The sequence below is a fragment of the Mobula birostris genome, chromosome 2 (assembly GCF_030028105.1).
Source record: "Mobula birostris isolate sMobBir1 chromosome 2, sMobBir1.hap1, whole genome shotgun sequence".
NCBI classification, from domain to species: Eukaryota; Metazoa; Chordata; class Chondrichthyes; order Myliobatiformes; family Myliobatidae; genus Mobula; species Mobula birostris.
In genome coordinates, this window is record NC_092371.1 from 82,572,897 (window position 1) to 82,589,939 (window position 17,043).

At 42.3% G+C, this 17,043-nt stretch overlaps 1 protein-coding gene across 2 annotated transcripts in view; it reads left to right on the top strand.

Moving 5' to 3' along the window:
- oser1 (oxidative stress responsive serine-rich 1) overlaps positions 1-14,913 on the top strand; it is a 35,630-nt gene extending 20,717 nt beyond the window's left edge. For both annotated transcript variants that reach the window (XM_072244081.1, XM_072244072.1), the window contains 3 exons: positions 5,651-5,760; positions 7,235-7,354; positions 10,964-14,913. In XM_072244081.1, coding sequence (XP_072100182.1) covers positions 5,681-5,760; positions 7,235-7,354; positions 10,964-11,666 — 903 coding nt within the window. In that variant the 5' untranslated portion in view covers positions 5,651-5,680 and the 3' untranslated portion in view covers positions 11,667-14,913. The remainder of the gene's footprint in view (positions 1-5,650; positions 5,761-7,234; positions 7,355-10,963) is intronic.
- Positions 14,914-17,043: the final 2,130 nt, after the last annotated feature.

The window sequence follows — 17,043 nt, forward strand, 5'->3', positions numbered from 1 at the left end:
AAGGCAGATAAATCCCCAGGGCCAGATGGTCTGCATCCCAGGGTGCTTAAGGAAGTAGCCCAAGAAATAGTGGATGCATTAGTGATAATTTTTCAAAACTCGTTAGATTCTGGACTAGTTCCTGAGGATTGGAGGGTGGCTAATGTAACTCCACTTTTTAAAAAAGGAGGGAGAGAGAAACCGGCGAATTATAGACCGGTTAGCCTAACGTCGGTGGTGGGGAAACTGCTGGAGTCAGTTATCAAGGATGTGATAACAGCACATTTGGAAAGCGGTGAAATGATCGGACAAAGTCAGCATGGATTTGTGAAAGGAAAATCATGTCTGACGAATCTCATAGAATTTTTTGAGGATGTAACTAGTAGAGTGGATAGGGGAGAACCAGTGGATGTGGTATATTTGGATTTTCAGAAGGCTTTTGACAAGGTCCCACACAGGAGATTAGTGTGCAAACTTAAAGCACACGGTATTGGGGTAAGGTATTGGTGTGGGTGGAGAGTTGGTTAGCAGACAGGAAGCAAAGAGTGGGAATAACCGGGACCTTTTCAGAATGGCAGGCGGTGACTAGTGGGGTACCGCAAGGCTCAGTGCTGGGACCCCAGTTGTTTACAATATATATTAATGACTTGGATGAGGGAATTAAATGCAGCATCTCCAAGTTTGCGGATGACACGAAGCTGGGTGGCAGTGTTAGCTGTGAGGAGGATGCTAAGAGGATGCAGGGTGACTTGGATAGGTTGGGTGAGTGGGCAAATTCATGGCAGATGCAATTTAATGTGGATAAATGTGAAGTTATCCACTTTGGTGGCAAAAATAGGAAAACAGATTATTATCTGAATGGTGGCTGATTAGGAAAAGGGGAGGTGCAACGAGACCTGGGTGTCATTATACACCAGTCATTGAAAGTGGGCATGCAGGTACAGCAGGCGGTGAAAAAGGCGAATGGTATGCTGGCATTTATAGCGAGAGGATTTGAGTACAGGAGCAGGGAGGTACTACTGCAGTTGTACAAGGCCTTGGTGAGACCACACCTGGAGTATTGTGTGCAGTTTTGGTCCCCTAATCTGAGGAAAGACATCCTTGCCATAGAGGGAGTACAGAGAAGGTTCACCAGATTGATTCCTGGGATGGCAGGACTTTCATATGAAGAAAGACTGGATGAACTGGGCTTGTACTCGTTGGAATTTAGAAGATTGAGGGGGGATCTGATTGAAACGTATAAGATCCTAAAGGGATTGGACAAGCTAGATGCAGGAAGATTGTTCCCGATGTTGGGGAAGTCCAGAACGAGGGGTCACAGTTTGAGGATAGAGGGGAAGCCTTTTAGGACCGAGATTAGGAAAAACTTCTTCACGCAGAGGGTGGTGAATCTGTGGAATTCTCTGCCACAGGAAACAGTTGAGGCCAGTTCATTGGCTATATTTAAGAGGGAGTTAGATATGGCCCTTGTGGCTACGGGGGTCAGGGGGTATGGAGGGAAGGCTGGGGCGGTGTTCTGAGTTGGATGATCAGCCATGATCATAATAAATGGCGGTGCAGGCTTGAAGGGCCGAATGGCCTACTCCTGCACCTATTTTCTATGTTTCTATGTTTCTATAACAAAGATACAGACTTGCAATTACCCCAAAGACTTCGTGTTTCACCCGGCATTTGACATACCACAGGCTGTCTCCCTGGTAAGGGAGAAAGAGGTGTCTCCGTTTTTCCCAATGAGCGGGGAGACGTAAACAACTCGTTGATTTACGATGTTAAAAGTCTGTTGCATCGCTTTTTCTGTGCTCTGTTCCCAAAGATCTCAAAGATCTTGGGTCTTTGGGCACACAGCAGTAGATTTTTCCAACTCCACCAGTGACACATGGGTCTCCTGCCATGACACTGACTCTTAATCTGCCTGTCTTTAGAGCCCCGAGATCTTAGGCTTCCAAATCCCAGCTGGACTTTCAGGCCGAACAACAGACAGTCCTGAAACCCCGAGAACGGATCCTATTCCCATAAAGAACCGAAGTCAGCATGTAACTCCAGGTCAGAGTCTTCAAAAGAACCCTGAAAGGGAAAAATAAAGATATTAAAGATGGAAATAGAGCTGTGTCTGAAGATGCAAGCGCCGTCTTAACTCGCTCCACCTCCAGTCAGAATATGATGAATCTGTGGAACTCATTGCCACAGATGGTTGTGGTGACCCAGTCATTGGGTATATATGAAGTAGAGGGTGATTAGTAAAGATTACAGGGGAAAGGACGGAAAATGGGGTTGAGAAGGATAATAAATCAGCCATGGTCAAACTATGATGCAGACTTGATGGTCTTAAATGTTGAAATTGAATGCGCATCCACCGCTTTTGCTGACAGCTGTCTCCAGATTCGCACCACCCTCTGAGTGAAGAAGTTCCACCTCAGATTCTCCTTAATTGTTTCACCTTCCAGCCTTAACTCATGACCTCTAATTCTAGTCTCACCCAGCCTCAGTGGAAAAAGTTTACCCTATCTCTACCCCTCATAATTTTATATATCTCTGTAAAATCTCCCCTCATTTTACAGTCTAGGGAATAAAGTCCTAACCTATGCAAGCTTTCCCTATGACTCTGGTCCTCAGGTTCCCCACACACACACACCGCCCTCTTCTTAATAGAGCTAGGTTTTGTTTTCTCCACCCGCAGTCAAGTAACTTCTGATATTGTAATGTTCACTTTGCTTAAACCAGGGGTTCCCAACCTTTTCTATGCCATGGACCCCAGGCTGAGAACCCCTGGTGTAAACCATCTTGGATGAATGAGAATGTTTTGTAGTTCAGAATTAGTGGCATTCGATCCACTCTCAGTCAGTCTTTGAACCGCATATGGATAACCTGTGGCATCTTCTTTTCATTTCTGAAGTGAGCTGGAAACTCCACTTCGACACCAGACTTCCCCTACCTGTGCCTTCATTGTTTCAGGTATTTCACTAGCTCCAATATAGCTAGCCTCTTTCATCCATGAGCTCGACCTCACTGTTCTGCTTTATTTTTCCATTTCTTCTATATATAATAGTTATTTTTTTTTTTGTAATTTTTACTATAGAGGAATGTAGATAGGGTAAATACAAGCTGGCTTTTTCCACTGAGGTTGGGTGGGACTACAAGAGGTCATGGGTTAAGGGCGAAAGGTGATAAGTTGAAGGGGAACTTGAGGGGAAATGTCTTCACTCAGAGGGTTGTGAGAGTGTGGAATGAGCTGCCAGTACAAGTGGTGCAAAGGAACTCGATTTTGACGTTTAAGTGAAGTTTGGATAGGTACATGGATGGTAGGCGTATGGAGGGCCATGGTCCCGGTGCAGGTCGATGGGAGTAGGCTGTTTAAGTAGTTTTGGCATCAACTAGATGGGCCAAAGGCTCTGTTTCTATGCTATACTTCTCTATGACTCTATTGCACTGTTTATCTTAAAGTATATTTGTATTGCTGCCACAAAACAACAAATTTCACAACTTATGTCAGTGATAATTTCCAAAGTGAAGCTTGCCCACTGACCTGATCTTTTATAACCTTGGCTAAATCTTCAGTATTTTTGTTTCTCATCTGTAGTGTTGCCCTATTCACTACTGCATTTTTCTGACTGATAAAATTGGTGTATGGTTACACGTGTCAATGTTCAGTGGTAAATCTCTGAATCTTTGTTTATTTTCTGATCCTTGGGGTCCTTCCAGGAGTCAGGAATGACAAGCAGCCTTAATTCTAACGACAGTGCAAACATACAGATATTAAACAAACTAAATAATTCCCACCACTGCCTGTAAAGAGTTGTATGTTCTCCCTGTGACCGTGTGGTGTTCCCTCCGTGTGCTCCGGTCTCCTCCATCAGTCCAAAGATAGATAGAATTGGTCATTGTAAGTTAGCCCATGATTAGGATAGGATTAAATCAGGGATTGCTGGGAAGTGAGGCAAGGGCCTACTCCACACTGTATCTCAGTGAAATATAAAAAAATTAAAAGAGCTGAGAAACGAATGAATGTGAAGATAAAGGGAATAAAGATGGTGCCTCTGGGGGAGAAAAATCTTATCACTTCTATAGATAAGGTATAAGAAATTTCTTAGATGGGAATAAACTAGCTAATTGGCTACATAATTAAAACAATTATATCACTTGGTTAATGTCCTAATACTTAGCCAGTGAGAGAAGTGGTAAACTGTTAGCTTAGCTGCTATACCACTTTCTGCCAGTGAGTGGGGATGAACCACCACATACTGTTTAAAAAATACATGAGTTTTGTTAAAAAGTACAAATCTTAAAAAGAAACTGATCCATGAGTCCATGGAGATGAGGCTGGTTTTGTTAATGTTGGCCTGTGTCCACAACTCCACAGTTTCTTGCAGTCTTGTGGGGAGTATTTGCCGAACCAAATAATTTTCCTCTCACTCTGTTTCACCATCAGTGGAAGAGCTGCAACTGGCTTTTTCTTTCAACATTCATCTCTCCTCAAGCAGTAGTTCAGTTACTGCCTCCAACTCCTTAGTCGTGTATTGGTCTCAACTCCCTTCTACTTTCACTCTCCCCTTCAACTTTGCATTTTAATGTAAGCAGTTTTAGTTATAGTCAAAGATACTTAATGGAGGGAGAGATTATAGCTTTAAATGGAGTCATTATACAAGAATGTTTATGCTGGAGTGATTGTGCTTGGTGGAAAACTGTGGGTTTCCTCTAGGTGCTGCTGTGTCTTCCCACATTCAAAAGACATACAAGTTAGGTTTAGTGAGTTGTGAGCATGTTATGTTGACATTTGTGGGCAGCCCCCAGCACCTCCTCAGGCTGTTGGTTGTTGACACAAACAGCAAATTTCATTATGTTTTGATGTTTCAACGTACGCGTGACAATTAAAGGTAAACTTTAAGGAACATTACCTGGTTTGTGAGCAGAAAATTTGGTGCTGGTGTTTGTTTTATTGACCACATGATGGCACTAAAACTTCAAGGAGCACCATAAGCTTTTTCATTTCAGATTTGCTCAATAGCTTTTTGCTTGGTGATCAAGGGTAAAAAAAACTGTAACTATTCTCATGAAAGCTAAGAGTAATGGCTAAAAGCATCATCAAAAAGTTTCAAAGATGATTTAAAGGGGTGAATGAAAGACTGGTTGATGTTAGCTGCCAGAAATATTCGTCTTCTTGGGCCCTTAGCTCCCAGTGGAGCAGAAGCTATTGATGGCCTCCCGTCTCCATCATCCAGAGTGGATGGTATGGTTGGAGTTCAGTGATCCGTTGTATCTGCTGTACAAGGGATTGGCTCATACAGCTTCACCAGAGCCCTTTTGCCCAGCCTTGGCCTTTCCACCTCTCATGAAAGGGACATGGTTGGACTTTGAGGGGCACCTGAAATATTAACTGTTTCTCTCTCTGTAGATGCTGCCTGACATGCTGAGTATTTTCAACAAGTTCTAAGTGATTAAGGTGGGTGGGAAAGAGAGGACGGGGTAACAGTACAGGAAATTGGCATGACGTTAAAGTTTGGAGTAACTGGGAATCATGAGACTAGGTTTAATGGATCAGAGTTTCTGGAGCTTGTAGGACTGCAGGGCTTTGTGGTAGTACAATCCATGTAGCTTTAGGATGAATTTTGAAACTCCAACGCTTTCCAAACATAGACTTTCAATGTTAGAACTCACTTTGTGATCTCTGTTACAGATAACATCTAGTCAGGCTGTTTTCCCCAACATGGAATCCGAAGGGAAAGGTGGTGAAGATGAGGAGAGCCTGCAGATGGCATTCAAAAAACTTAAAGTGGACTCTGAACGGTAGGTCTGGACTACCATTTAGTCGGTAGTAGGGTTGGGGGGGGTGGGGGGGGGGGACACATGGGAATGTGCATATGGATATCAGCTTTGCATTTCCAGCCCTTCAGGGGAAACATTAGTTGTGAGAGAGCCCAAATCTAGTCTACAGCACTTTAGAATCAGATTTATTATCACCAGCTCATGACATGAAATTTATTGTTTTGTGGCAGCAGTCCAGTGCAAAAGCAGATAGTTACTGATTATAGGTCTTGGCTTGAAACGTCAACTGTTTCTTCCTCTCTATACATGCTGCCTGACCTGATTTCCTCCAGCATTTTGCATTGCTTTAGATTTCTAGCATCTGTAGAATTTCATGTTTATATTTACTAGAAATGACAATTTAGTTGGGATAAAAAGAAATAATGTGGTAGGTTTCATGAATTCATGGGCCATTCAGAAGTCTGATGGGGGAGGGAAGAAGCTTTTTCTGAGTCCTTAAGTGTGGTTCTTTGGGCTCCCGAGAAGAGGGCGTGTCCCAGACGGTGAGAGTCCTCCGTGTGGAGCTGACTAAAGTGGATTCTGAATGCTTGCCAGAATTATGGGGCCAACAGTTGGCAGAGGAAAGGCCAAGATCAGATCAGATCCAATACAAGGATATTATAAGAACATTATTGCAAGTTGGCATTAATAAAGCATTTTGTTATCTCACTTATCTCAGTTATTTGGTATAGGATTGACGTTGTTGCTTTCAAGATCTATTAACTCATGCTGAGGAAAAGTACTGAAAGATTACAAGTCAGTAGCAATCCAATGAAACTGATAATTTGATGTTACTTCAGTTCATTTCAAGTTTTATTAATTTCAAGAAATAGTGGGTCTCATTTATGTTTCTTGTTAGGAGCTTTTTATGGTGTATATTTAGATTCAGACTTATTTATCATATGTACATGTTATCATGCTGTGAAATGTGTCATCTGTGTTAACAACCAACATACCCAAGGATGTGCTCGGTCGGGGCAGCCTGCAAATGTCATCAAACATTCTGTTGCCAATATAGCATGCCCATGATGTTTTGCAGAGCAAACACAAGCAGCAAGAGCAAAACAAGACCCTACACACACACACACACACACACACACACACACACCTCTCCCCCCACCTCCAACCGCCAGACAGGCTGCCTCTGGACCTCTGTCCTTTTGGCCTCAGACTCTCAGACATCAGGTTCTGATTTCTGGACACGTGAAACAACTTCTAAAAGTGATTGGAAGTAAGTCTGAGCAGTCATTTTGACAGACATCACGGCTTGGCTCCAACCTTTGGGAGTTGAGATGGTGGCAATCACCTTTATCCTCTTTTTACTTGGTGGGGTGGGTGGGCTGAGGTCATTGATCTGTTTTGTTCCTGTTCACTGCTTGTGATCAGAGTGGTCATGTACAACACTTGGGATTGGACGGTTTGGGCACGTGAGAAAATGAATGTTTTCTGTTTGCAGTGCTGCGCCTGCATCTGTCCACATAAACACTGAAGCAGCTACTCCGAGGACATCACTGCGAGGCAGCACTGACGGACCGAAACCCAGGACAGTGTGTTCTTCCAAAGAAAGCTGGCATGGGTAAGCAACTGACACTTGGCATTGGTTCTGAAGTTGCATCCATCAGTCTAAACAAACTTTACCCTATATTTGCATCATACAACAAATACACAAAATTATGGTTTCATTACTGACTGGAAGGGACAGTAAACTGTCTTGGACTTCTGGTGGGGGCTGGAGAAAGGGGGGGGGAGTCAGTTTTAATCAGGGATTGTAGTAAGGTACACAGAAAATGCTGGAGGAACTCAGCAGGTCTTGACCTGAAATGTCGACGGTTTATTCATTTCCATCACTGTTCCCTGATCTGCTGAGCTCCTCCAGCATTTTCTGTGTTACTTTGGATTTCCAGTATCTGCAGAAACTCCTGTGTGTATATATATATAGCAGTAAGGCAATAGTTTTCATAGTTATTCTTCATTGGAATCCTAGTCCAGATCAAACTATACCCAGAGTACCGGCCTTTTTAAGACTATAGAAGAACAATGAAGTATAAACAGAACTTGGGCTTAATACAGAATTTCTTACGCTGCGCCACATTTTACTGACACCAAAGATTGGCTGAAAACATCAAACTTTGACCTTGCTTTCAAAGTGACCCTCGCCTACCTTTTCCCCACTATCCTCTCCAAGTTTGTTCCAGCACATTAATGTCTGTGCAGAGGTTTTATTTGATCATATTGCTTCAACTTTTTCTTTTCTGATGTAGATTTTCATTGATTCCTTGCCATTAATGATTAATGAGCAATTGATAAAGTGAATATTTGCCCTGAGATTTTAAACCCTGTGTCTGATCCTACTCTTTGTTGTATGGATGTCCTGATTCCTAAATTATATGGGAATCCTTGACATGCAGGTCATTTCTTCCACATGTGAAGATCAAGATAACTTGAATATCCCTTTCCAGTGTACATGTGATGGTCCCCTATTCTCCCACTCATAACACAAGTGTCTGTATGTAGGAAGCATTCACTGAGGATGGCACGGTGGAGATGCTTCTCTACCAAAGGATGCGTAGGGTGTTCCTTCCCTCTGCTAGCCTGCGGGTCACCCTTGGGCAAGGTGTAGCGGCTGCTTAGCCTCCCTGATCAGGGTCACGTGAAGCCATGGGAGCAGGTGGTGGATGGTCATATGAGCAGATGGTGCAGATCACAAGTCCTGGTTATGTGACCACTGACGCCAGGCAGACAATCTCTGAAGAGTATTGATGATATCTGAGCTCACCCGTCTTGTAAAGACACTGCCCAGAAGAAGACAATGGCAAACCACTTCTGCAGAAAAATTTGTCAAGAACAATCATGGTCTTGGATAAGACAGTGATCGCCCACGTCATATAACACGGCACATAACAATTTATTTTCCCTCTCGACCCCATTCCCCCTCAACGTGGGGGGCACGGTGGTGTAGGAGTTAGTGCAGCACTATTACAGCTGGGGTTATCCCGGAGTCCGGAGTTCACTTCCGGTGCCATCAGTAAGCAGTTTATGCACTCTCCCCGTGAACTGCAAGGGTTTTCTCTGCATGCTCCAGTTTCCTCCCACAGTCCAAAGACATAGTAAGCTAATTGATCATTGTAAATTGTCCTGTAATTAGGCTAGGATTAAATCGGGGATCGCTGGGCGGTATGGCTCGTTGGGCCAGAAGGGCCTGTTTCATACCGTATCTCTAAATTAAGATAAATAAAATTCTCTTGCCTTTTCTCTGTAACCTTTGACCTCACTAATCCAGAACCTATCAACCTGCACTTTAAATATACCCAATGACTTGGTTCCACGGCAGTCCGTGGCCCCTTCTTCCCTCCACAATCCACAAGCCCCCTTCACAAATTATGGAAGATGCGGCAAGGTGAGGGTTGAGGCATGTCCAGGCAAGGGTAGTTTACAAACAGGCTGCAGTCAGTCCAAGCAAGAAAGTTCTTTGAAGAACATAGCTTCCCTTTGCCCAGCAGTGGACCAGAGCTGTTTGGCATACAGAGACAAAATAAAGATGCAAACATTCTAGAGTGACACTTACTATTAGTCAGTTACTTTAGTAATTCTGAAGTATTATTGGCCTTTAATGTAGAGATGCAGGATTTGTGAGCATTTGGAGAGACATAATCTGATTAAGGATAGTCATGGCTTTGTCAAGTGCAGGTTGTGCCTTACAAGCCTGATTGAATTTTTGAAGGATGTAACAAAACACATTGATAAAGGTAGAGCAATGGAGGTAGTGTATATGGATTTCAGTAAGGCATTTGATAAGGTTCCTTCAGAAAGTAAGGAGGCATGGGATCCAAGACGACCTTGCTTTGTGGATCCAGAATTGGCTTGCCTACAGAAGGCAAAGGGTGGTTGTCGATGGTTTGTATTCTGCATGGAGGTCGGTGATCAGTGGTGTTCCACAGGGGTCTCTTCTGGGACCCCTCTTTGTGATTCTTTTTTTTTTGTAACTGACCTGGGTGAAGAAGTAGAAGGGTGGGTTAGTATATTTGCTGGTGACACAAAGGTTGGGGGTGTTGTGGATAGTCTGGAGGGTTGTCAGAGGTTACAGCTGGACATCGATAGGATGCAGAACTAGGCTGAGTAGTGCTAGTTGGACTTCAACCCAGATAAGTGTGAAGTGGTTTATTTTGGTAGGTCAAATTTGAAGACAGAATATAATATTAATGGTAAGACTCTTGGCAATGTGGAGGATTTGAGAGATCTTGGGGTCTGTGTCCATAGGACACTCAAAGCTGCTGTACAGATTGACAGTGTTGTTAAGAAGACATTCATCAACCGTGAGGTAATGTTACAGCTATATAAGACCTTGGTCAGACTCCACTTGGAGTACTGTGTTCAGTTCTGGTCACCCTACTACAGGAAGGATATGGATACTATAGAGATGGATACTATTTCTCCTTGGAGTGACAGAGAATGAGAGGTGACCTGATTGAGGTGTATAAGATGATGAGGGGGATTGATAGTGTGGATAGCCAGAGGCTTTTTCTCAGGGCTGAAATAGCTAACACGAGGGGGCATAGCTTTAAGGTGCTTGGAAATGGGTACCAAGGGGATGTCAGGGGTAAGTTTTTGACATAGACATTGATGGGTGTGTGGAATGCACTGTCAGCGGTGGTGGTGGAAGCAGATACAATAGGGTCTTTTAAGACCCTCTTAGATAGGTACATGGAGCTTAGAAAAATAGAGGGCTATGCGCTAGGGAAATTCTAAGCAGTTTTTAAAGTAGGTTACATGGTCGGCACAACGTGGACTGAAGGGCCTGTAATGTGCTAGAGATTTCTATGTTCTAGATTCTATTGGCTATTAATATCTGTGATGTGATAAGTGATTGATCATACAAACAAGGAATTGGGACGTGCACAAGGTTACTAGTTGGTCAGTATCTGTATCCAACTAGTCAATTCTGTTTATATATTAAAAAAAAGCATTTCCTTGTTCAAACTTCAGTGTGTGGTGATGGAGGCCGTGCTGTTTCTCCTTGTGCGCAAGTAAATAAAGTACGATTGAGGAATGGGTCTGAACTTTCAGAGTCTAGTCACTCGGCAACGACAAAATTAAGGTGCATCATGTGGATTCCAGTGTGTTGCAGTTGAAAGGTGACATTTATGACAGATGTTAACAGTTTTTCTCTGCTCTCGTCCATGTACAGCTCCACCAGAAAGCCGCCACGTGGTACTATCAGGACACAGCGGAGAAGACGTTCCAAATCGCCAATTCTTCATCCTCCTAAATTTACATATTGCAGTTCGATAGCACCTGCTGCCAGTTCTCAGGCAAAACACAGCAACCAAGCAGAGCCTTACCAGGGCCTCGCCGTCCAGCCTCCCAAAGAGTGCTGCAAGGCCGGGCAGCCTGAAGCTGTGTTTGGCGCTAAAGTTCCTACTGTCTTCTCACTGGAGTCTTCGGGAGAATCTGCCAGTGTAAATGGCACCAAATCATGCACTGACCCTCGCTCCGAGCCTCCTAAGCAGGCGCTGGAGACGAACCAGGAGTCCAAGCCCACGTCCGATTTCCAGTCTCTGTCGCAGCTTCATCAGACCGACCCGTGCCGCTGCTTGCAGGGGAACGAGTGCCGCTGCAAGCGCTGGCAAGATGTCGAGGTATACTCCTTCACTGGGCTCCGCAGCGTCATATCAGAGTGTGAGAGGGACGCAGCCGAAGCCGGCCGGCACATGTCACCTTGCCGAAGAACTCAGCCGGGCTCTGGGGCCACGGGCTCACCACGGTCTTGCTCTGAGGAGGCCCGGGCATTTGTGGAAGATATCACCATCGAAGACCTTTCGGGATACATGGAATATTACTTGTACATCCCCAAAAAAATGTCACATATGGCTGAAATGATGTACACTTAAATGAAGAATTGCATCCTCCTTGGCTGACTTATTTTCAAACTAATGTGACTGGTGTGGAAAAAGCAAAAGTTGAAAGGGATACTGGCTTAGATGAATTATGCAAGAACTAATTCCTTTTTTGTTTTGTTTTGATTTGACTTCTGAAGTAATTTCTTTTCCTCCCGCTTTTTTGGGCCCCTTGAGGTAGTTTGGAGCCGTCACGAGTGTCACATGTGAAAGCATAAAGCCATTGGTCTAATGTGTGTGTTTAGGACACAAGCTAAAATGTCCAGAGTTAATTGTTTACATAATAAAGTTAGCAATCAAATTAATCAACAAAATTTCTTGCATTCGCACTACTTCAGCAGCGGAAGAAGTTTTATTTTTTGCACACAAAGTATGGAAGGTTTGCAAGAGACTGTAGGGTAGATCTTTGACTGCTTGCAACTGGTGAACTGTAACAGAAAATAGTCTTAACAAGCCCCTGGTTGGAATGTTAAAGCTGTGTTGCCATGTAATTTAAACCTAGTACTACCAAGGAAACTTCGAGTGTGACAGCCATTTCTAACACATTGTCTTGTGAGTATAAACTTTAGTGCCATTCAAGCTTTGTACTTTTCTCCTCTGAATGGAGTGAGATATGATGGTGCATTGCTTTACACTCCGTGATACACTTTGTCTTCAGTAGTGGATCACAAGCACTGTCTGAACAAGATCAAAGACCAAAAGGTAGAAATTCACCTTGTGCCATGAGTAGAAACACTAGTGGCCTAACATTGTACTCTTCATCCAAAAAAAAAATCATCCCTATGGACTACAATAGGACTGAATTTTGGAAGCAGAAGATAATCTTATTTGGCATAACTGGCTACTTTAGAATTACTTTGTACACAGCTCTAATTTACTAAAATACCAATCTATTTTGAAGAGACCATTAAACTATTAATGATAGGCATTAAATAATACAAAAACAAGCTGCAGATGGTAAAAATGACCAAAGGCCAAGTAGTATTTGGAGAGAGATTCCCCCCTTGCAGATTCTATCTGATTTGCTGAGCTTTTCCAATACAGCACACATTCACACAAAATGCTGGAGGAACTCAGCAGGCCAGGCAGCATCTATGGACAGAAATAAACAGTCTTTTCAGGCCAAGACCTTTCATGTAAGTCCTGATGAAGGGTCTTAGCCCCAAAATGTCAACTGTTTATTCCTCTCCATTGATGTTCTCTGACCTGCTGAGTTCTTCCAGTATTTTGTATGTTACTCTGGATTTCCAGCATCTGCAGAATCTCTTTGGTTTGAATAGTTCCAGCTCTTTGTGCTTTATGTATTTTAACAACTAGTTGACCTTTGAGTTGGGACTCCGCCCATTGTTTTACTCTAGTTAGGTACTGTGACTTGGAGTTACCTGATTTCTGTGACCCAAATTAATTTGTGCCCTCCGACGTTCTTTCTTGGAGAAGTTTCAAATAGTTGTTTACTTCAATAGCTCACTTAGTCCTCGGGGTAGCTGACTGATAAAATCCAAGTGTACAATCTATTCTTGGTCCATTAAGGTAAAGTATCTTAACCAGGAAGTGTAGAAAATGGCCCTGCGTTTTTAAGTGTGTTGTGCTTGTGGGTGTATATAGAATTGGGAATTCACCTACAGTTAATTATTCACCTGACTTGTGGAAGAGAAATTAGATAGTTGAACAAAACTAATGTGAATTAACTTAATCTATTTTGGAGAAAGGGAGACTTTAGGCGGTCTTGTCCAAGAGCTCTTTTGGATTACAAGTTGTGCCATATTTGTTGCATTTAATTCTTTCAGATTTTTTTATTTCAGAACATAACATGCATTGAGTATTAAAGTTGTTGTTTTGGTAGGTCTAAAGCAAAATTAATCTTAGAAGTTCTGAAGTAGGATGAATACTTTGTGTATCTTTATAATGTTTACAGCCTCTTTTGCACACAAAAAAAAATTCAGATCAATTTGAGTCAATGAAACAGAATTTAGAATGAGCTCTAAGATTAAGCTACTTAAAATTCATTTCAATTCAAGTTCAATTGTCATTCAACCATACATGAATACTCAAGAATACAGCCAAACAAAACAGCATTACTGTGGGGTCAGGGTGCTAAAACACATTACCAACAATCAGATACAAGAACACACAGCTGACATACCTGCCTTCCTCCATGACTGCAGCTTGATGCCTAGTCCTCACACCTACAAGACAACAAACCCATACAGAATATCAGTAAAATACAACGATGCAGAATATGCATGCGTATAGTCCAGACCTAACTTAAAATTCTACCTAACTTAGAAGTAAAACTACAGTTCGTTCCAATTAGCAACAGTAGTCAGATGTGAGCTTCTGTTTGCTAAAGTCCTTGGTTCCTGATGCACTGGCTGCCCGACAGGTGAAGCACTTCTCAAAATAAATGTGAGGCAACACAGGTTTAATATTTTCTAATTTGGTTTTGCGAAGTGGATGTTGCTTACAAAGCCAACTTCAAGCTGCACTGAATCAGAAATGGATAATTTCTGATTATCTGCTAAGAGTAGTTTAGACTTAGCCATAATATAGCTTCTCTCAAGTTCTAAATCAAAAACTGGCTTGTTGCTAAAATATTTGCAACTTTGTACAAGTCCATCTCTTAAGTTATGGACTGCTGGACCTGTACATGTATGGCATTGCTCTGTTCTGGTCTGGAAGCCACTATTTATGAAAAGTAAGACCTCAGCATGATAAACACTATGATGTTAGCAATTGTGCCAAAATTTATACTAAACTAAATTCAGGAAATAAAACATTTTGACTGGTGGGAGAGGTGCTGTTTGGCTTCAAACACAATTCGATATCAATCTGGAATGGAAAGGGGGTTTATTTTTAAATAACAATACCATCAGTTTTGCAATATATCACAGCTAAAGTGAAATATAACTGTTCAAAGATGTATGTTACCTAATCCTGTGATTCATTGCACCCCTCTCCTTCCTGTATGTTTTGAAGAATAATTGCAGTAATAAAATATGTTGCAGTTTTATGCCAGTCAGTTCCATCTCTGGGTAATGCCATTTGCATATGTATGACTTGTTAATTTTGGCAGATGCCAGAAATTATGTTTGAACAAGAATGCTGAACACAACAGATCTTGCAAAAATGAAACTGCAGTGATGCTCCATAACCAGTGTTATGAACTGATGTATTCACTGAACCTTGCAGTAACTATTGATGCATCGTGACATCCACATTAAAGCGTGTAATGATTCCTGAATTATGAAGTTTGCTGCTTATTGTTAAATGTTTGGGGATTATTGTGAGTTATGTCATTAAATTCCTCAGCCCTCTCCATTTCAACATTGCATACAAACTTGTACATTGACGTTCACATTTCAAGGTAAATTATCATTGCGTACAACGGTAAAGAGATGCTTGCTATACAATGGGCTGTTTAATATTTCGGATGGTTCCTGCATTAGCTATCTATGAGCTTGCCTCTGAAGGTGTTTGGATCCTACTGCCGCACCAAGAATTGAGCATGTAACCTCTCAACCATGAAGTGCTGAGTGGATATCTTGTTTAAAATTGGTGTTGGGAAGGTTGATGAGATAGATGCCAAAATGAGTGAAGTATTAATTCAATCTTTTTTATTAAATGCAGATGGGATACTGAGGCAGGTTAATGGTGTGAAAACCACTGACCCCATGAGAAAATCTGCGCCACGGTAGCGTGACACTATTATAGCTCAGGGCAGAGTTCGGAGTTCATTTCTGGCGTCCTCTGTAAGAAGTTTAAATGTCCTTTCATCCGAGTGCTCCGTTTTTCCTCCCACTGTCCAAAGACATACCGTAGGTTAATTGGTCATTGTAAATTGTCCTGTGGTTAGGCTAGGGTTAAATCGGTGGGTTGCTGGGCGGTGCGGCTGGTTAGGTCAGAAGGGCCTGTTCTGCGCTGTGTATCTCAATAAATAAATAAGATGATAGCTGCATGTATGTATTGTACCATTCTGAACTGTTTGACAAATAGGATCACATTACATTGCTGTATTGTCCAGATTCTTAGTTCTAAACGGGTAATTGGACGTGCCAGAATTCTACAAAAATTGTGGAACCCTGTTTTGAATGTTAGCAGATTCTCATGCTAAATCTGTGTTCACATGCAGAGTATCTTATCCATCAAAACCTACGATGTTCTTTCCAATAAAGTCACATGTGCAGTAAATAGGTAATCGATTACTGTGGTTTTGTATTGGGGTTGTTGACAGAATGTTTTAAAAAGCCTTTATTCTTGGGAGAATGAGGGGAGATTTGATAGAGATATACAAAATTATCCTCCAAGAGGACCACAACCTTGTGATTTGAAGGCTTGCATGCCTCAATAATCTGGAGAGTTATGAAGTAAGGGCTTTATGGTTTAGCTCTTGATAGGGACACCCATGCCAAATAGCTCAAAGAGTAGAGACCAGACTATCAGTGGTCCATCACTGTTCCAGGTTCGGGGGTTCAGCTCAGGGCTAACAACCCTGATTGGTAAAACAAAATTGTTATGGAAGCAACAATGAAGAATCCTTCTACATCTGAGTGGCCTTCATTGCTGCCCTAAGTGCCAGTGGCATTATGGGTGGGTGGGGGGGGGTGGAATAGATGGGTAAATAAAAGCTTTTTTTTCACTCCGGTTGGGTGAGAGTAGAAATAAAGGTTATAGGTTAAGGGTGAAAGGCAAAATGAACATGAGAAAGAACTTCTTAACTTGGACTGTGGTGCAAGTGTGGAGTGAGGTGACAGTGGAAGTGGTAGATGCAGATTCCATTGCAAAATTTAAGGTAAATTTGAGTGGATGAGATTGGGTGCAGGTCGATGGGACTAGGCAAAATAAGAGCTCAGCAAGAACAGAGGGAGCAAATTAAAATATGCTACCAAAAAAAAAATACAGGACTCCCAAGTTCTGTATTTACAGTGCCTTGAAAAAATATTCATCCCCTTTGTATTTACTACACTAACTTGCCTCAGTAGCAATACGTTACCTTACCGATGTACCCAATTTGATGTAGAAAACTGGAAGATCATCTGTTTTCAATGAGTTCATAAGAATATTGTAAATACCCCCCCCCCAGTATAAAGTTGGTAGATTTTCAACAGACCAAACCAAAATGAAGACAAAAGAACAGTCAAGGAAAGGATTATAGTAAAGCACATATCTGGGGAAGGGTACAAGACCATCTCAAAGGCACTGAACATAGCCTGGAACTCAGTGCAATCCATTGTGAAAAAATGGAAAAATGTGAAACCACAGCTACACTGTCTAGGTCAGGCCACCCTCTAAACGTGGTTACTGGAGAAGAATGGCACTTGTATGAGAGGCTACGGTGATGCTAGTAGTCACTGAATGAGCTGCAGAAGTCAGT